The 22,449-nt window shown below is 31.7% G+C and overlaps 1 protein-coding gene across 10 annotated transcripts in view; it reads left to right on the top strand.

Annotated features, from left to right (window-relative positions):
- Positions 1 to 22,449, top strand: part of LOC114328042 (gastrula zinc finger protein XlCGF8.2DB-like) — a 124,304-nt gene that overhangs the window by 4,835 nt on the left and 97,020 nt on the right. Inside the window, exon 3 of one of the 10 annotated variants that reach the window (XR_007700931.1) lies at positions 13,424 to 20,734. The exons of 8 other annotated variants lie outside the window; for them this stretch is intronic. Coding sequence is in view for 1 of the 2 variants with exons in the window: in XM_050662253.1 (XP_050518210.1) it covers positions 13,424 to 13,579 (156 nt within the window). In the remaining variant the exon portion in view is untranslated. The remainder of the gene's footprint in view (positions 1 to 13,423; positions 20,735 to 22,449) is intronic. One more of the 10 variants, XM_050662253.1, reaches the window with a different exon arrangement.

Raw genomic sequence — 22,449 nt, 5'->3', positions numbered from 1 at the left:
TGCCATTAGACAAGTTTATTGGCCATTTTACCAAATTTACCGGAAAAGATGGAGTAGAGGAGGGGCATGAGTCTGACTCTGAATAATTTGTATTTATTTAACTTTGTTTTAACCTTTAACTACACGCGCTGGCGTATTTTGTACGCCAGATATAATAATTCAACTGCAAATATCTTTAAAAATATAATTTTTGACCTGGTTTATTTCTCTAACCTATCACTGGAATGTGCTTTACAATTTGGTTTTAGTTTCCTTATAATCGGCGTTCTGGGAAGATCGTAATTTACAGTTTATTATTTGTTGTTTCCGGTGGTGGAAAATATACGCCACGATTATATTAAAATAAGTAGTACAGTAGAGCGTCGATTATCCGAACGTCGATCAACCGAACGACCGGTTATCCGAACTCCCGCGCCCCGCTCTCGAGTACTGAGCAAGCGTTAGTAATTAACGCTTAAAATATCTTTAATTTTCTTCAATTGTGTATCCAAAAATATGTTGTTGCAAAGACTGCACTTTTTTGTTTAATTGCTATTTGTTATTATCAAGGTATAAACAAATATACAGTTATATAAATATGTTTTTTTTACTTGTGGATAAATATGTATGACAATCTCAATATAGTTCGATTATCCGAACAAATCGGTTTTCCGAACACCCATGTCCCCCAATTAGTTCGGATAATTGACGCTCTACTGTAATATAAGTACATATTTCAATTGTTTTTTAGTCATTATGACACAAAATATATTTTTCTTTATAAACAATACTTTTTCTCTTGTAAAAAATCACATTTCAAAAAATTTTTTATTAGTAACTTTATTTATCATGGAATCCAGTTATTCCATGATTCCAGTTATAAATCCCAATTGGCTTACTGAGAAGGAACTCCAAGTATTCACTGATGCCGAATAAGGTTTATAACAAACAACTAAGTGTATTTAAAGAAAAAAAATAAACAAATCCGCTGTTTTTAAGTGTATTTTCTTGTGACGTATAAAGTACGCCACGCGTGTAGTTATGTTATAACTTGATGCGCGGGTAGTTAAAGGTTAAATTAAAAGTTTAATTTTCTAACAAGTTAATTTTATCTAAAATCCTATGGTCACCAGATAGACCTCTATTTACAAAAAGTAGCTAATTTATGTTGTGATTCAAGAAAAAAGTTTAGTTCGATAGTGTAACAATGTCACTAAAGTTTAAATTTCAGTTAGTTTAAACAAATATTATCTAAATATTTTCATGCACTAAAATGTTCTACAGTCCTTCAAAACCAAATTACTTATTTTCGTTCATAAAAAGTGAAAATTGAAAAATGAAAAAAATATATAGAATATAAAATACGAAATTTCTTTTTCTTCATTTTCTCACATATTCTAATTTTGGACTTGTTACGCTATTGAAGTGAGGTATCGAAATATATTAGCTATTTTCGAGGTGGACATTTTTTACCCACCCTTCGGCATACATGGAACCTAAAAAAGGTTGGGCGTTTAAGGGTTAATGAACTCTCTCCATGCCATCTGTGTTGCTTCCTGCCTGCCAAGTCTTACCCTTACTCTGTAGTATCTGTGAGATGTCACTATCCATTCTTTAATCGGTCGTCCTCTTCTGTTCTTCCCTATTGGTTTTGCTTCCCACACTCTTTTTATTTGTCTATTATTGTCCATCCGGGTTAGATGTCCAAACTATGCCAATTTTTTCTCCTTGATCGAGTTGAGTGACGGTTTGATTTTGAGTTGTTCTCTTATTTCTTCATTTCTGATTCTGTCAGTTTTTTTTACTCCGATCATTCTTCTGAGGTATTTCGTCTCTGCTGCCTGAATTCTGCTCTGCTGTATTTTGTTTAATATCCAATTTTCTGCTCCATATTATGTCACTGTAGGTCTATATATTGTTTTGTATATTGTCATCTTGGTTTTTGTCGATATTTCTTTATTATTAAGGAATCCTCTATTTAGTGCTTGGAATAGTTTTCCTGTGTTTTCCATTCTGTTGTTAAGATCGTCCTCTATGTCTCCTTTGTTGTTGATTACTGTTCCTAAATATTTGTATGAATTTCTCTGTATTATTCTTTGTTGATCTATCATTACTTCTATTTGATCTTTCGTCCCTTGTTTCCTTGATATTTTCATTATCTGAGTCTTCACTTTGTTTACGTTATAAGTTGTATTGGCTTGCTTCTAGGTTCCATTTCTCTAAGTTGTATTTTAGTTTTTCTGCTGTTTCCGCAATTAATACTATGTCGTCTGCCAATATACACATCTCAGCGTTTATCATTTGCATTCTGTTCCAACCGATGCAGTATTTTTTGAAAGGTTTCTTACATTCTTTCACTATCTCATCTACTACATTTATGAATAGCACTGGGCTGAGACTTCCCTTGTGTCTAACTCCTTGAGTTGTTTCAAATGGTTCTGACTGTATATTTAACATTCTTACTGTATTTGTTGTTTTCATGTATATACTTTTTGTTGCTTCTATCAGTTCTTCACTTACTTGTTTCTTTTTTAGGCTTTCCCATATATCTTCTCTTTTGATTGAGTTGTAAGCTTTTTCCATGTCTATAAAGCTCAGATATATTTCTCTATTTTTCTTTAAGGCTTTTTCTATTACTTGTTGCATGGTGAATATATCGCTGTCCCGGTGGAACAATGACACAACTACAAAAGTGTAACTTTTCAGGAGAGCCAAAAATATAAAATTATTTTACTTAATACCTCATGCAAGGAAGCATAATGGAGATACTGGATTAGTATTGCAGTTATACTTGGCCATCGTGATATACTGTAACTCTACTACACATTCGAAATGAATTCTTTATTTTTCATCCCTAAATTTGATCCCCAATTGCAATTACGTCATTGTTGCGTCAGTTATTTTGTGGCAACAATGACGTAATTGCAATTGGGGATCAAAAGGGATGAAAAATTAAAAATTTAGAATTTAGTTTTAGAAAGAAAAATTTTTAATTTGGTTTTAAAGATAATATCTTTAAAACTAAATTCTAAATTTTCATTTAATATTCTAAATAATTTCCACAGACATACTGATTTTGTAAAATTTTTGGTTATCTAACTAGTTCTGAAAGGTGGCGTGGATATAAGGACAAAAAGTCAAATCTTTTAGTTTGTTATCAGCTAAAGGAGTTTTTGAAGAGTAAGCCCTACGCAGCTGAAGTTTCGGTGAAAACAATTCCGACGAACTCCGACTTCTTTTTTGGCAAACATCAACTTTCGTCCACGTTGGTTGTTTATAACTTTCTTTATACAGGAAGTAATCTTTCCCTTGTAAGATTTAAAGTAGCATTACTTCAGTTATCATTAAGTTAACATCCAGTCCATTTCATTGTACAACGCTTTTACATAGTAAAACTCAGTGAAATTAATTTCTTTAACCGTTAAAGGAGCTTCTGTTTTACTAATACAAATAAATTACTAATATGAATTTTTCTAATGAGAAACTGATTAATATGGTTTTTGTGCTAGAACTGTGTAACAAAAATGTGCTACTAGCAATAAGAATTTATCATCAGCAATTCCCTGATAGAGTAAAAGAAGGGAAACTTTTGAAAATTTACTAGAACGGTTTCAAGGGACTGGACACTTTTTTCTAATAATCTCACACTCTGAGTGATTACTTCTTGTAATCACTTTACTTTACTTTAAACTTAATGCGTTAGAGAGAATTCGATAAACTATGACACACTGAAAGAAAGGTTTAGTTTGAACTGTATATCGATAGCATAGAAGACAGATGTGGTATGTGCATTAAAACAAATTTTTCAGTAGAGTAATTTTTGAAGCTTGGGCACCTGTTTTATAAGTCTAACTTTTATATTGCTATAGATATATACAATAATTCCTTGACTACTGTTATATTAACAATTTAAAAAAAAATGTCAAAATCATTTCGAATGTTAAATATAGGATTAATTACCTATTCGCTTCATGTATGACTGACCCGACACCTAGTGTAGCCACTAGAAATTTTCAGTGGACACAATTTGACGTTAAACATATGATACACATATGACATATTTGAAGTTAATGTAATATTTCTGTGGTACTAAGGCAAAACCAGATACATATGTGAAAAATTATCGATTTTTCGTTTTTAATGCCAATATGTACATTGAGCGAAACCCTACATGGCTAAACGCATCCATGTAACCAGTAGATGATGAAATTAGTTTCCGATATGTCAACTATTACTACAACACTGCAAACTTTTAAACTCATCTGCTGCAAAATCACGTTTTTTGACATATCGGGTTTTGCCTTAGCACCACAGATTTTTATTTACCATTTTTGATAATAAACAAGTTCGAGTCTCAAACAAATGTCAAATTAAATAGCCCGGATATTTGGAAGCTTTCTAAAGAAAATTTTAAAGGTTTTTTTTTCACTTTTTCGTTATACATAGTTTAGTTGTCGGTGTTAACATTAATTAAGTGAACATCAAAAGCAATTAGGCAGTGTGAATTATTATTACCAGATTTTAACATCAGCTGGGTCTATTAAACTATTAATTTCGTGGTGTGTATATAATAAAAAATGGAAATAGATGACGATAGGAATATACCACCAGATCAGGGAAGGAACGAAAGTCATTATGAAAATATAAATAATAAAAATCAAAACTGCAATAATAAGGTATTCTTTTTCTCATGATCATCTTTCAGTGCGTCACAGTTTTTTGATTTCTTTCTAAAGCATTAAATTGTATGTGACAGAAAAAAAGGCACGTCGGTGATTACTTCTAGTTCTGTGATTATTCTAGTTGTCGATAGATGGCGCCATAATTAAAAAAATAATTTTTTTTTAATTAGATAATAATATTACAAATATAATCTGTATAATTTATAAGACTATACAAATCAAAGAAAATACCATTTTATAAATGCAAGAAACACATTTGATTTGTTTTTATTCTAAATTGAAAATAAAATGTGACAACTGTCAGATTTAACTAAAATGTCATGTTAGAATAAATGTCATAAATGTGTATTATCACGGACTTACCCTTTTTCCTATCATTTGTGACGCACTGAAAAATGATCATGAAAAGGACAATAAGCGAAATATCTATTGAAAAAATTATTATTCAATCATTATTGGCCAGAGTTGTCATATTTCGCTGCTACGGGCGCTGGCATAGTTTCGTGTATCCCCACCATGGTCACGCACGGAGCGAATAGATATATGCGCTAACTATTTCTGTGCACTACTTTATTGTAGATACCACATCTGGCTGCTTATAATGTTAACTGTTTAAAAATAAATGATAAAAAGTAAAACCAAATGAAATGGAAAAGTAGTTAATTATCAAAACTGTAACAAATATCACTTCTTGACTTCACAAAATAGAGTGGTGTAAAGGCTTCATTAAATAAACAAGCTGCTATTTGGGTTGCAATTTAAAACATAAACATGTTTAGGGGCTATCGACGATACGCAATTATTGAAGCTCCCATTTATTATTATTTTGAGTATGGGCAACACTGCGCGTCAGGGAAAATGGACACCCCACAAAAATGGGTAATTTTTAATGACTCGAATTTCCTAAACCTGTTGTCCTTTTTAAGTGATTTTTTTAATATGTTATAGCCTTTTTGTTTAACAATATCGCTGTAATAATACTGTTTCTAAACAGGTAAATTATCATTGTATACCGGATGACCAATCAAACTGTGTTTTTTCTCAAAGTTCGCAACACAAAATACTGAAATTAAAACACAACTATAGCCTCAGGTTTTCTTAACATTCTGTTTTTTGATTTATTCGCTTGTGGGATAATAAAAAGTTATGTAGGTACTTTTTCATCTAGCCATGTTCTTCATCAATACAGGGTGTTTTTAAATGAGTGCGACAAACTTTAAGGGGTAATTCTGCATGAAAAAATAATGACAGTTTGCTTTATAAACATGTATGTCCGCAAATGCTTCGTTACCGACATACGGGATGTTGAATTTTTTATTACAAACTGACGATTTATTTATTGCTCTAAAACCGGTTGAGATATGCAAATGAAAGTAAGTTTTAAAAGGTAGTTATTGCGCATTTTTTGACGTACAATTAAGAATTTTATATTCTCTGTTGACGTGCATACGGGTCATATTACCCGTATGCACGCCAATAGTGAATATAAAATTCTTAATTACATGTAAAAAAAGCACAATAACTATCTCTGAAAACTACCAAATTTCATTTGCATATCTCAACAGGTTTTAAAGCAATAAATAAATCGTCAGGTTGTAATAAAAAATTCAACATTCCGTATGTCGGAAATGAAGCATTTGCGGACATATATGTTCATAAAGCAAACTGTCATTATTTTTTCTTGCAGAATTACCCCTTAAAGTTTGTCGCACTTATTTAAAAACACCCTGTATTGATGAAGAACATAGCTAGATGAAAAAGTATCTAACTCTTCAATTTGTTAAGAGATGTCGCTGGATCGCGTCCCAATGGGAATTTGAACGATCTTTCAAATTCCCCTTAAGGCTATGGGTACATAATTCGCAAATATTTTACGTGTATCCCTACTTTTTCTGTCTTTACACGGCAAATTACGTGTAGTAAAATTCACACTGGTATGGATATGTAAACATTACTAGAATGTCATTCTACTTGAAAATGTCATCATTAATTTAAAGAGATGGGTTTTGAATGTTCTTGGATAACTGTTATTTTTATAATTGGAAATTATTAATTCAGTTAATAAATGTGATAATTTTTTCACTAACTATGTATTCAGTGATTGTAATAATTTATTTGTACAACAAAGACTAATACTCAATCGAGAAAAGAGGAAAAGTGTTAAAGTGATTTTTTAATAATACACTCCTGGCCAAAAAAAATGGGACACCTTAAAAATTGGTGATTTTTGATGTCTGGAATCTTCTAAACCTGTTGCCCGATTTTAGTGATTTTTTTAATATGTTATAGCCTTATTCTTTAAGAATCTCGATGTATTAATATTGTTGCTGAACATGTAAATGTCATTATATACCGGGTGTAACAATAATACTGTGTTTTTTCCTCAAAGTTCGGAACACCCTGTGGAACATTTTAGCACTTAAAAAATATTGAAATTAAAACTCAATTGTAGCCTTAGCCTTTCTTAACATTCTGCTTTGTGACTCATTCACTTCTGTTGGATAATGAAAAAGTTAGCTACTTTAACAATTAGCCATGTTCTTCATCAATACAGGGTGTTTCTAAATAAGCGCGACAAACTTTAAAGGATAATTCTGCATGAAAAAATAATGACCGTTTGATTTATGAACATATGTCTGCAAATGCTTCGTTTCCGAGATACGGGATGTTGAATTTTTTCTTACACACTGACGATTTATTTATTGCTCTGAAACCAGTTGAGATATGCAAATGAAATTTGATGGGCTTTAAAAGGGAGTTATTGCTAATTTTTTGACGTACAATTATGTATTTTATATTCACCATTGGCGTGCATACGGGTATATACCCTGTATGCACGCCAATGGCGAATATAAAATTTTTAGTTGTATGTCAAAAAATGTAAAATGACTACCTCTTAAAACCTACCAAACATTTGCATACCTCAACCGGTTTTATAGCAATAAATAACTCGTCAGTTTGTAAGAAAAAATTCAACATCCCGTATTTCGAAGACGAAGCATTTGCGGACGTATGTTTATAAGGCAAACTGTCATTATTTTTTCATGTAGAATTAACCCTTTAAGTTTGTCGCGCTTATTTAGAAACACCCTGTATTGATGAAGAACATGGCTAATTGTTAAAGTAGCTAACTTTTTTATTATCCAACATAAGTGAATGAGTCAAAAAACATAATGTTAAGAAAGCCTAAGAATACAATTGAGTTTTAATTTCAATATTTTTTAAATGCTAGAATATTCCTCAGGGTGTTCTGAACTTTGAGGAAAAAACACACTAGTATTGTTACACCTGGTATATTATGACATTTACATATTCAGCAACAATATTACTAAATCGAGATTCTTAAAGATTAAGTCTATAACATACTAAAAAAATCACTAAAATCGGACAACACGTTTAGGAGATTCGAGACATCAAAAATGACCCATTTTTAAGGTGTCCCAATTTTTTTGGCCAGGAGTGTATATTGTTATGGAACGCTTACAATTTTGAACATCTTTAACAACAAAATACTTGGATCACAGAATATATTATCCTGATGTATTCTCTGCTTGGATCTTCCACAAATAATACACAATAAATAACGTTTTATTAAATTCACGTCTTAAATCAATTATTTATCAAATACACTATATTTCAATAATATTTAATCAATAACTCAACATATTCCCGATGCAATGTCAAATATTTAAAATTGTCACTGATTGTCAGTGTCTGACTGACAATATATTCTGACAATATTATATTCGGCTGAGTGCGTTGTAAGACAAAGATAGATTTGGAAAATATTACCACGGCATTGTGTTTATTTTTTTCGAATCCTGAAAAAACCAATAAATATTTTTGAAAAATTTAAACGCAGAATGAAAGACTAAATTATTACCGAGGGCCGAAAGTCCCTTAGAATAAATAAAAAGTTTATTTTGAATGATATATTTGAAATTAAAAATCACACTAAATTTTCTCTTAGTTTTTTACCCCTGTAACTTATTAAAATAAACATTATAGAAGTTCTCAGGGACTTTCGGCCCTCGCTAATAACGTGATCTTTCATTCTGCGTTTAAATTTTTCAAAAATACTTATTAGTTTTCTCAGGATTCGAAAAAAATGAATCCCCATTTGAATAGCATTGCAGCCGAAAATAAGTACCGATCCTCTTAAATTGATGGTTGAGCTGTTTTTCGATTCAGAGGAGTGCACGCTAGCGCTGTTGAAAAAGCCTGAAACGGTGGAAACAGCTGTCCGGCGATTGTGCATCCCTCTGAATCAAAAACAAGCAAAACCATCTTTTACTTTTCTATCTTTACTCAGATTTGAGTACTAGAAAGTTCCTCTTCTGTCCTTTTTCTAGACGAATAAAAACGGAATGTGATTGCAAGGAATCCTTTCTGTTTTCTATATTCGTCGTCTGCGGTCTTGTAAATTGTTAAAGTCGCAGATTAAGGATGTACCAGAAAGAACTTTCAACACGAAAAGTCTCAGATTTAAATAACTATTTACCATTTTAATTTTATTAAATTGGTGGATTCTGCATCTGTTACTCTTCATTTTGTTAAGAGATGTCGCTGGATCGCGTCCCAATGGGAATTTTAATGATCTTTCAAATTTCCCTTAAGTTGATGGTTGAGCTGTTTTTCGATTCAGAGGAGTGCACGCTAGCGCTGTTGAAAAGGCCTAAAACAGTGGAAACAGCTGTCCAGCGATTGTGCATCCCTCTGAATCAAAAACAAGCAAATCCATCTTTTACTTTACTACCTCACTTTTTATGATCCCACATAAGCGAATTAATAAAAAAACAGAATGTTAAGAAAACCTGAGGCTATAGTTGTGTTTTAATTTCAATATTTAATAAATGCTAGAATATTCCACAGGGTGTTGCGAACTTCGAGAAAAAACATAGTTTGATTGGTCCATCCAGTATACAATGACAATTTACATGTCGAGCAACAACATTATTACAGCAATATTGTTAAAGAATAAGGCTATAACATATTAAAAAAATCAGTTAAATCGGACAACAGGTTTAGGAAATTCGAGACGTCAAAAATGACCCATTTTGTGGGGTGCCCGGTTTCTCTGACGCGCAATGTAATTCATTTTTTGTCAAATCCTGGTTAATAGGTTTTAATACATATGTCTTGAGTTTCTTGAGGGAGGAGGTGAATGCCAAAATTTTCGTTGAAACTTGCGAGCTTTATACTTTTGGTATTTGCACCATGAATCGACACCTTTTGGACAATGCGAAGATTGCGGATTGGCGTATTGACGTCTTTTCTTGTGTCCTTTTGCAAGAACATCAGTCTTTTCTTAGAAATTAGAATTGGGGAATCCCGAAGTATTTAAAAACATTATATGGAGGGTTGTATACATTTTAGTGTTACAAAAAATAATGAAGGTTTTCAAATCGATGGCTTAGTGTGAAAACCTCGTATCTCATTTTGCAGAAAATTTTACATGAGTGACTTTAAACTGAATTTCTGCATACTCTTACCCAAAATATATATGAAAAATGTATTTTTGTAATAATCTAAACGTACTCAGAATCAAAAATATGTAAAGATAGTTTTTTGTTTTAAGTTATAGTATGTAGAAATTAAGTTTAAAGTCTCTCCTGTAAAATTTTCTGTGAAATGAGATACGCGGTTTTCACACTAAGCTATCGAAATGGTCAAAGAAATAACAAAAATTGTGTCTCTAGATATGACAGTTCGTGATAAAATTTATATTTTCCAATTGATCCCGACCATCTGGCTGGCAGCATTTAAATACGCAATCATCACTTTCGGTGGTGTTGAAATGACATCTTCGTAATTTAAAACTATTTTGAACAGAAAATAACATGTTACTCTAAAAATCTAGAATATTCAGAGAGGGGCTAAATTATGGAATAAATTCATTTTATTTAAAATGAACGACTTTGGAGAAAAATCCCGAAACGGGTCGATTTTTATTTTGAAATTAAAATTTTTTGGCATAATATGCCAAATATATTATATTTCATACTAGTGACAGAGAACAATAACCACAGAGAAATGACACGCCTTTGATCTTTGGTGGCTAAGCCGCCAACGACACTTAAAGCAACCAGAGCGACCATCGAAGCAATAGTCAGTGGGCATATCACACAATATAAATTCGTAAATAAAATTAAGCATTTATGTTGACTTTCAATAAATATAGAATATTGCACCGAGAAAAAAGTTGCGTACAGGGCCGGCGTTTGTTGGCATTCTTTATAATAATGGAATTATTTTTGATTTACAAAAGGTTGCAAATATATCGCACAATGATGAAAATCATATTGATTGGAACCATAAATAAAAATACCTTTTTATTTATCCTGATTTTGGCATTGAAAGACCAATAATAAAATATACCAATTTATTACGGTAGGTGTGGCTTTCACTGATTGTTTTTGGCTTGGGCTGATACAAGATATAATTTGTTCGTCGAGGTATTTCCTAATAAATTATATTTTTTAATATAGGTTATCGAAAAATAACACAGCCATTGTAACGGCTACAGAAATGTCACAAACTCTGAAAGTTCCAATTCTCTTTGGGTGACAAATGTTCGTTATCGATAACAAGAAACTTTATGTTGAAATCTAATGTCAATATTGTTCTTGTCTTGGAAACCTATCAAAAGTACAGTTTTCCTTTAAAGTCGAATATCGGAGCAAACGAATAAAAACCCAAGAAGTAGTGTAAGAGTATATTTCTATAAATATAAATATACAACAATCTAAAAAATAATAAAAAAATATTATACGAATCGATACAATTACACCGATTTGTAACATTACATACACTATACATTCAGTATCATTGTAAATCCAGGATGTCCACCGCTATAAAATGGCGGATTACATATTTTTTCACAACTACATCAACATGGGTATCAAATGAAAGAGCTTGACTATTAATAAAGAGTTCATTATAGAAAATCCAAAATGGCCGCCAAAAAATGGTGGGTTACATATTATTTAATTTCACAACTACTTCAATATGGGTATCGAATGAAAGGGCTTGACTACTAATAAAGAGTTCATTATAGAAAATCCAAAATGGCCGCCAAAAAATGGTGGGTTAGATATTTAATTTCACAACTACTTCAATATAGATATCAAATGAAGGGGCTTGACTAGTAGAAAAGAGTTCATTATAGAAAATCCAAAATAGCTGCCAACAGAATAGTGGATTACATATTTTCGTTGGCATACTGTTATACCCCCATTTACTGTTTTTTTTATTTTTATTGACTTCTAAAAGGCATTTGATCGTGGTAAATATTTTATATTGATCGAGGTTTTAAGAATCATTGGCAAGATTTTCCCAATTATGTCTCCAACAATTTTTAGTTTGAATAGTATTTTGATTTTGTTTGCGTCGTGTAAATCAGAAATTGTCGTGTATAGAACTCTTTATATATATTTTTATTTAGTAAAAATAGAATATCTTGGCAAGCGATGACACCCGGACAACATCTGTTTTTACCTACCTTCGGAGACTTGCGTCTGTTATGAAATACATGCACTGACACCAAATTTATTATTTTTATTTTGAAATAGGTATCCCTTGCTTGGCAGAGCGAAGTTTAGTTTTTTATGCATTACGTAGGGGTAATGTATACAAGGAAATGAATCACTTTCTTCATGATTTATTATCAATAATATTTAATCAAGTCAAATTAAGACTATTAGATACCTAATAACTAATATGTAAAAATTACAAAGCAATAACAATAACAATTACCTGTTATTATTCTTAGGAAATCTAAATAAACTTATTCCTCTTCCTGTCGCAGAGGAACATCCGTGAACCACACACGAGTAACCAGACATTTTAACTATTATAATTATTATATAAATGCTCAAACAAACTTGTTAAGTCAAGTATTTACCATACACGCCTATGGACTATCGTAAAACAACCAGAGTGACAGAATTAGCTGGAATTAGCATGTGTTGGGAACACATAAAGCAACCAGGTTCGCGCATGCGTCTTCAAAAACGGTACACGTTTTAAGTACGGTCGTGTCGTTTCTCTGTGGTTATTGTTCTCTGCTAGTGACGTCATCCTTCTGAGCGTGATTACGTAATCAATGATTTTTTAAATGGGAATAGGTATCGTGTGGTATCTCATTTCAAACGGTGTTTAATTCTCTATTTAGTAGTATAAACATCAATATTATTATTTATACAGGCTCGATCGGATAGCTCAGTGCGATTAGCGGCTGACCCGCACTTCACTTCGCCGTGAGGTATGTGAGTTCAAGCCCAGCCAGGCCATCGGAAAAACAAAAAAGGCTAACTCGTCAGTATAAAATTCGAAATATGAATCTGGCGCTTAGACTGGAATATGCGGGCATCTGATCGGTCTATGAGGACGAAGTTCTGCAAGGGATAGGGGCTTGTGGCTCGGTGATACTTCCCCATAGATCCCTACCGGAAGGGCGTTGACGCCTAAAATACCGGTGTATATATATGTTAAAAGGCGTATGTGGCGTCCTCTGGGTAATACATCATTTTTGATGGCAAACTTAGATTTCTCGTCTCAAAAAACCCCGCTTACCAAATTTCGTGTTCTTAATAAAACAAAAGAAATTTTGGCACCCTGTATTTCGATTACTATCATTTTTTGTACTAAAGTAAGTTAGCTTAAATCGACCTATTTTAAGCTCTAAGGTTAAGCTCTTGCCCATTCGTTACCAAACACACTATAATACTATACGTTATATTAACAGATAATTATTATTTTAGGTGTCTCTTGCGAAGACATCCAAAATGATGAATGCAATGCAATATTAAAATATCCCGGAAATAAATTGAACCAAAATTTAACTGCTACTACGGATGTGACCACCGAAAAAAAATATTTTGAATGTGAAATATGCTCCAAACAATTAGCAACAAAGGGTAATTTAAAAGTACATATGAGACTGCATACTGGTGAAAAACCATTTGAATGTGAAATTTGCAAGAAACAGTTTTCATTGAAATTATATTTGAAATCGCATATTATGAGTGTGCATACTGGTGAAAAACTATTTGGATGTAAAATTTGCACCAAACAGTATTCAACGAAACAAAATTTAATATCGCATATGAGAACGCATACTGGTGAAAAACCTTTCACATGTAAAATATGCGCCAAAGAGTTTTCACACGCACAAAGTTTACAATATCATATACAAACGCATACTGGTGAAAAATTTTTCACTTGTGAAATTTGCACCAAACAGTTTTCAACGAAACAAGACTTAAAATCACATATGACAGTGCATACTGGTGATAAATCATTTGAATGTGAAATTTGCACTAAACAGCTTTCAACAAAGGGTAATTTAAAAGTACATATGAGAGTGCATACTGGTGAAAAACCGTTTAAATGTGAAATTTGCATAAAACAGTTTTCAACAAATAGACATTTAACCATACATATGAGAGTGCATACTGGTGACAAACCATTTGAATGTGAAATTTGCACCAAACAATTTTCAGTGAAACTAAATTTAAAATCGCATATGAGAGTGCATACTGGTGAAAAACCTTTCACATGCAAACTATGTTCAAGACAGTTTTCACACAGATGTAGTTTAAAATTACATATTCAAACTCACCGATGAGAACGATGTAAAAGCACATCTCGCTCATCCGCAAGAAAAGTGACACAACTCACAAATGCATAAATCGAGTTATCTTGTTAATTTGACTCCAAATATATGTTTACATCCAACTTCGAAAGATGGCGGTAGTGTCATTATTCCTTTGGCGGTAAAATAAGTACTTTTATTCCGGAACAATGACACTTTTCAGTTATGTTCTGACATTCGACGTGAACTTATCGTTATTTATCACAAAAACCTAGAGTGTCCTAGGTATTTTTCGTTAATTTTAAAAAAAGTTGCAAACATTTTAAAGAAAAGTGACAACTCAAAATTTTGATCATTTTTCCTTATTAAATCAAATATATATTATGTGTTTGTAAATTTGGTTCCTTAGTTATTATTGTAATACAGTATACACTTCATACTCCGTCGTTTTGCAATCTGACACGCTCGGTAGTCCGACGCACCTCCCGTCAAGGTCGCCGCCGTGTCTGCTTGTACTCAAACCTGCCGCGACATGAATTAAATGTATTACCTTCCATATTTCTTTTAATAAACATGTTTTAGTTAGCCGAAATGGATGTTTCATTTGCATATTAATCTGGGTAGCATTTTACTCATAAAATTTAAAAAAATTGTATCAAGGGACAACTGTAGTTATTCTGAATTTACTGATTAATTTTTAGACACTTATATTTAAATAAAAACACTTAATTAATATTATTTTATTTACAATCACTCTAATTCATTTAATATTAAAAACAAGTAACTAAAAACTCACCCATAATTCTTCTTCTTAACGTGCCCTATCAAGTCCCCTTGATGTTGGCGATTAACATGGCGAAACTGTCTCTGTCTCGAGCTATTCTAAATAGTTGCTCTGCTTTCTTTATACCTGTCCACTCTCTGATATTCTTTAACCAAGAGTCCTGTTTTCTGCCAATTGCTCTGCGTCCTTTGATTTTACCCATCATAATAAGTTGAAGAATATTATGTCGCTCTCCCCTTACTGCGTGTCCAAAATAGGCTATCTTTCTGTATTTGATATTATCAAGCAGCTCGCGAGTAGCATTTAAAATTGCGCGGTGATAAAAAGATTGTTTAATATCGAATATGAAAATTGAATGTTTGATTAATATCGAATATGAAAATTGAATGTTTGAGATTAAACATATTGCGCGGCGACAAATAGCTCCGAACACGGCGACAGTAAAGCAACGACAATAAAATGATGATAAGATATTTATAACATAGCAATAGTTTAATGTAATGTGTGATGTGAAGACAATAGTCTTTGAACATTTCATCAATCCTCAAACTGCAACCCCTTATGTAATAATATCAAAATTAAATCTGAATCAGAATTTAAATCAAAACAAAATTCAGTTGGGTAAAGGTAAAGGAAAATGTATTGAGTGGGAAAGATGTTTCAGTGTGTTCATTATTATATTATTATTGTATTCTGTTGTTATTATTATCGTATTGTATTATTAGGTATTAACCGTTTCAGTCACACACCTAGAAAGAGGCATCCAAAAATTATAAAATTTGGTAGATATGCTTGAGAGAGATAACTAAAACAATATGTAACAAAAAAAAGATTGCCCTCCATCTGTTTTTTTTGTTACGACTTGTACCTCACAAGATACATGTTGCCTTTAAGGATGTTACAAAAAAAAAAACAAAATCAACTAATTAGTATTTAATTTATTCTAATACTAGAATTAAATTTATTATTATCATCTAACGAAATACAAAAAAAGAATAGTTATTTAGAAAATTACTTAAGAGCCTGTCTATTATGAAAATTGGCAAAACAATTCCTGCCATTTACTTCATATTGTATAACTTCTTGGTCGTTGTTTGTCTCTTCCTTCAAATCATCCTCTAGAATCCTTGAGAATTAGCTTCTTCATCTGAACGAGCACTTTAATTCAAAAATTGAACTATTTCATCATTAGGTTCCAATTGAGTATCATCCTCACATCCATCATCTTTATCGTCAATATCCGGAATATCTGTGGTATCGTCATTTTTAAGATAATATAGTAACTCCTCATTTGTAAGTGGTTTTTTACTATATTTAGCCATATCTGGAAATAAATATTTCATGGAATAACATGTTTTATACGAAAATATAAGTGGTGTAAAAACAAAGTCGGCAATCTCCCATTTCCTTAATTTTGGGAAACCGCGAAAAACTGTAGAAGCTAGCAAAATTAAATTAACGCAATAAAACTGATAAGAATCATATAAAATTTGGTTTGTGATCGGATATCCAGAAGGAGGAGCTTAAGAAATTATTTATTTTCCTTTTTTAAATATTTTTGTTTGGAGATTGCCGCTTTTGTTTGCAACGCTAGTAGATTGACTGATATGAAAATGATCTATAAGGATATTACCAGTTTTGAAACTAATTAAACATCGTTGTGCCGGTTACTTAGTGAAGAAAAATATATTTTGATATTCAACAATAATGTAAAAGCAATTTAAATGCATATATCACGTAAACCAAAATATCCGGAAGTTCGGGTATATATTCACAGGTTTCGACAGAGTTCACGACATTCACAGTTGATCACGTGCGAGAGCAACGTGGTTCTTATTGGCCCGCAGCGGAGATTGCCGTGTTTGGTACGCACTCAGCTATGGATATTGCTGCTTTTGATCTTAACATGAATTTTTCACTGCGATTTGTATACACTTAAAGACCGCTTTTGGTTTTTACAAATAGTTTTATCTAACAGATAATGTATCAACAAAACATGAAAAAGTGGAGATTGCCGCCTTTGATTTTACACCCCTCGAATAATACATATTATTATATATTATTCGTTTTGTCACAAAAAACATCTTTAAAGGCAGTTTGTACCTCACAAGGTACATCTAATTCAGGTGCCCAGATTACCTACTACTTTGTATCATCTACATTTTTGGGAAACTAATACATACTATGATAAATTACAGTGTTTACTTACCTATCAAACATATATCCGCGTTTATTTTCAAAAATAAATAGCAAAAACCACATACACAGACTGTCCTAACCTCTTGCAAATGTCACTTAAACGAACTAATTTCAAATCGGGTTATAATTATCAAGCAAAAACAAAATCAAGCGCAGAATGCAGGCGTCTACGAATTAGACTTGATATTTGACCTGCAAAATATTTTATTGGATATAAGTCAATTCCCATTGGTGTTTGAAATCATACATAATAAATGTACCTCTTGAGGTACAGTGTGAGTGAAAGGGTTAATTATTTTGCGGTCATCCCTTTGTATTGTCCTTTTGGTTGACCATAATTGAAGTATTAGTTTAAGGTAATACATACTTCAATTATGGTCAACCAAAAATGGTTCTTTGTGTTTAAACAAACGCCTCTATACAGGACAACGCCTTGAAGCAAAAAATATTAAACTGTTCATTTATTTACTGAATAATCTGTGTAAAACAATTCTTAGAGAATGAATATAAATACAATATTATTTAGTTAATACATTGTATTTATGCTTAATAAAAGAAATGGCATTGAAATCAAAACAAAATAAATATCAAGATTTATATAATGCCGTTAAGAAAGCATAGGAACTCCGATGAAAGTGTTGTCTTTCGTCCAAATAAAGTTAATTAGTTGTGCAGTGCATTGAGAGAAAAAAGTACGCGGATATTAATGAACTACATAATAATACAGATTTGGATACATTCGTAAATAATGTTTGAGACAACTTTAAAAAATCCAGAAATAGCATGGAATTTTTATAAAAATCACTAAAAGGGTGGGGGGTCATGAGTTGCAATTGCGATGTCGGCATGAGGGAGGCCGCAACTGTAATTGATTCTATACGACGTAAGTGGGGGAGGAAATTAAAAACTCCAAATTTTTTTACGACGTAATTTATGGATGTTCCCTAAAAGCACATCTCACTCATCCGGAAGGAAAGTGACACAATTCAAAAAATGCTAAATCGAGTTATCTTGTTAAATTGACTCCAAATATCCAAAAATTTTATCAGAAAAAACGTCACATAATATATGCTTACATTCAACTACGAAAGATATGGTAGTAGTGTCATTATTCTTTTGGCGGTAAAATGAATACTTTTATTCCGGAACAATGACAGTTTTCAGTTATTCTCTGACATTCGACGTGAACTTATCAGTATTTATTACAAAAGTGGTTTTTCGAGAAGGATTCTAGTAGTCCATGTGGTGAGACCCTTCCCGTCTGATAAACATTTCTAATTCGGTTTCTCTGCGGATTCATATTCAAAAATGTCCCCTTTAAACAAATCTGAAGGGGGCCGGACGGAATTTTTGGGCAGAAATTGTTTAAACAATTTTTTTAACCAAATACATAACCAAAGTTGAAACGAATAAGCGATGGACCAGCCCAGCTAATTGAAATAATATTCGAAAATATTACCTCAATCATCCAAGGTAGCCATCGTTACACCCTTAGCTTAGCTCAGTCACTCAGGTGTGTGCTCGTCTTGTCCTAACCTTAGATATAAACTCTGAAAATTTAGAATGGTAGCAAACAAAACAATATTTTTAACTAATCATGTTTATTGTTCATAAAGATATAATAAAAATATGACATAGTAAATTGCATTAACAAATGTATTCAAATTCTTGCCAAAAACTAACAATTCTGGATTATACTTATGGCTTTTGGTATTCGGCTCGATGGTAACTTCTTGATGTCGAATGGTACTGCTGTTGTAGACTTCTCGTAGGCCTGGACGGATCTTCGGCCCTAGGTCCCTGCAGCTAGAGATGGTGGTTGTGCAGTCTACATGTCATGGTCTCACGTTGTCAGCCATCTGGTGCATCGCCGGCGATGTGCTTCATGCTCCCGAAAGGAGAAAGTAGATTTTATTCCCAAAAACTGTAACAGTAAAACCATATCAACAATCAAGAAGAAAACCAAATTGTACCTTTGCCAAATAGTATTCAGAAATAGTAATTGGCAAGGGTAAATTAGATAGAATTTAGATGAGGAGAATAGTTAAAATTTTGATTATTAAACGTGCATATAATATGTAAATTAAAAAGATAATATATTTAAAACCAAAATATCAAAACACATGGTCTGACATTGAAAGTTAGGTTAGATATAAAAAATATTAGAAAAAATATAAGAAGCTAGGTATGGATGGAATATAATGACTGTAAGAAATTATTAAAAAACTGTATGTAACTCACCCCAAGAGAAAGATTTGTTTTAGAATAAAAATTATTTATTTTTGAAGCTTCTTTGCCTTTTATGACATTTCCACCACTATTTTGGAGAATAAAATATGGGGGTTGTCACTGTCATTAAAATGACATGACAACGAACCTTGGACGAAATTTGAAATAACGAACATGGAACACAAGAGATGATACAATGTAAATAGGGTTGCCTATAGAACGGGCGCCAACCGATTTTTAAAGGGGAAAATGGGTAAACCCAATAGAAGAAGATAATTATTAATGAAATATTAAAGGAAATAAGGTAAAATAATTATTTAAAAATAAAATATCAAAGATGTGACGTTTGTAACGTTAAAAAGTTTAAACAAATACATAAGATAACCTTTTATTGCTCCAAAAAAATATATTTTTAGGTTTTTTGGGTCATTCTAAACAAGAAAGGTATCTTGTGATTTTTCTCAAAAATTTAGTTTTCGAGTTATAGGCGATTTAAAATCTAAAAAATGCGAAAATACGCATTTTCGAGGTTTAAATTAGTATTTTTAAGGGTGCCAATAACTTGTATTAAAGTTTAAACATTCCTTTTCAAGATTCCGAAGAGTGATCGGGTCTAACTTCAATTTAGACCGTAGTTTTTTAATTGTTAATTATGCGTGTCAGCGTGTCCATCCGGTTATTTTGCCGGTGCAGCGTGCACTATTTTCAAAAATCTCCTATTTTCCTCCCAATAATATTTTTTCTAGATTCTTTGGGACATTCTAAATAAAATAAGTTTCTTGACATTTTCCTCAAAAGTTACTAGTTTTAAAATTATAAGCGATTTAAAATGCGAAAATGTGTTTTTTGTCATTTACCGCCAAAAGAATAATGATACTACCACCATCTTTAGTTGGATGTAAGCATATGTGACGTTTTTTCTGATAAAAATTTTGGATATTTGGAGTCAATTTAACAAGATAACTCGATTTATTTATAAAAACAGTCACCCCCACTGTGATAAATAATCTGTTGAAATGAAAGTAAACTTGATGTAATAGTTAGAATGTTTGCAATGAAAGTGATAGGCAAACCACATTACACGTTAGATCGAAAACCTGAGAAACGATGTTAAGCCCTCTCGTGTGTACACCAAGGGTTTAGAAAAGCAATTTTATGTTGATTTTAAGTTGTCGATTTTTTTTTTGAAAAATGGCTTTGGCAGAGCCAGTTAGCCAGACTTGTTTGTGATTGATTGCAGATTCATAGTCATAAATTTCTTATAACGTAAGTACATTCTACAACATTATTTTTATAGATACATTGGTACATTGTGTAGCTTTTTTTATTTTGTTTTTTTTTAAATTATTTTACTGTGTTTTTTTAATATATATTTTAATTTGTGCGAAACACTTTTTTTACTTTTTTTCTATTCTTTTTTATTTTTGTTCCTATTTTTTTTTTCTTTTTTTTCTTTTTTTTTCATTTATTATTTTTTTTTTGTTATTATTTTATTATGTTTTTTTATATATTATTTTTTTTAAATATTTTCAAACCACATTAACAAATTATGCCTATTTATTACATATTACGTTTACAACTTGTATTTACATAATTTAACATGTTTATAAATGAGATGAAGAATTTCCATATCTTTGTAAATATTAATGTATTAAGGTTTATTGGGAAAAACATTTTAAATCTTTTAATTCCTTATAAAGGTCGTTTATGTTATTTATGTTTAAATGACATTCTAATATGACATGTGTTAGATCTCCGATTTTGCTACAAGTACAATTGGGAGTATCTGACAAGCCGATTCTATGCATGTAAGATGGCGTAAGAGCATGATTGGCTCTCAGCCGATTAATGGTCTTTATAAAATGTCTGTTATATTCTGTGTAAAACCATCTTTTTGAGAATATTCTAGGGTTACAATGAGCAAAATTTGAGCCAGTATTACATTCTTTGTAATGCAATTGCCAATTATTTTTATTTATTGTCGATTTTATTCGAATGATTGGAAGATATTAGAGTATGTGAAAGTTCAATAAAAGTTCACAATGGGGGTGACAGAGGTGTAAAAATGTCTCATAATCTGGAAGGGATGTATAAGGCAAGCTCAGACTCAAGCGACTAATTCCCAAGGGTCCTGCAGGCTACTCAGAACTCTAAGGGTTCGACAAAGCAAACCGTCATTTTGATATAGTTAACCATAGGGGAGAGGGTGGAATTAGAGAAGGTAAAGAGGTAGAAAAAGAGGTTTATGAGATTAATAATAAAAATGTGACATAAACGGGACCCAGAGAGACAAGTGAGACTATTAAATTTGGTTATAGTATGAATAGATGGGGTGAAAATAGTCATATATAGAATATGGATGAAAATTTAGAGATGGAGATGTATGTTGATGATAGCAGATGATAGTTTGTATCTGTATCATTGGATAGATGATAGTGATTAATGGATAGAAATGAAAAAAGAAAGAAAATCATTGTGGATTGTGCCAAATCAACTGTAAATGTGACTGTTGGAAAGTGAAGGAAGTAATAAAGGGGTGGAAAGTAATATTGTAATTAAGAAAGGAGGTAAGAAAAGAGTTGTCGATGAAGTGGATGGAAGTCCCGGTTGAACGAAACATGGCGGTTGACACAGTTCGGACTTTTTTGTTTTTCTTTGATGAAAGTATCTAATATGAAATAAAGGCCAGAAATTGTAATTTAAAAATAAAAATCGACATTTTTCAGGATTTTTCTCCAAAATCGTCCATTTTAGAGAAAATGAATTTATTCCATAATTTAGCCCCTCTCTGTATATGTATAAGTATTAATTAGTATAATACTAAGTTCGGTATATATCTGATTGTGAGTTAATAATTATTTTATTATTAAGTGATAAAACTACGATATCAAGCACATATTATATTTATTATATCGTATTACATATATGTATTCTTCTTCTTTAAGTGCCGTCTCTCAATTGAAGCTTAGATAATATCATCA

This window comes from Diabrotica virgifera, chromosome 9, assembly GCF_917563875.1.
Source record: "Diabrotica virgifera virgifera chromosome 9, PGI_DIABVI_V3a".
Lineage (NCBI taxonomy): Eukaryota > Metazoa > Arthropoda > Insecta > Coleoptera > Chrysomelidae > Diabrotica > Diabrotica virgifera.
Note: the sequence above shows the minus strand (reverse complement) of the source record. Positions and strands in the feature narration are given on the sequence as shown.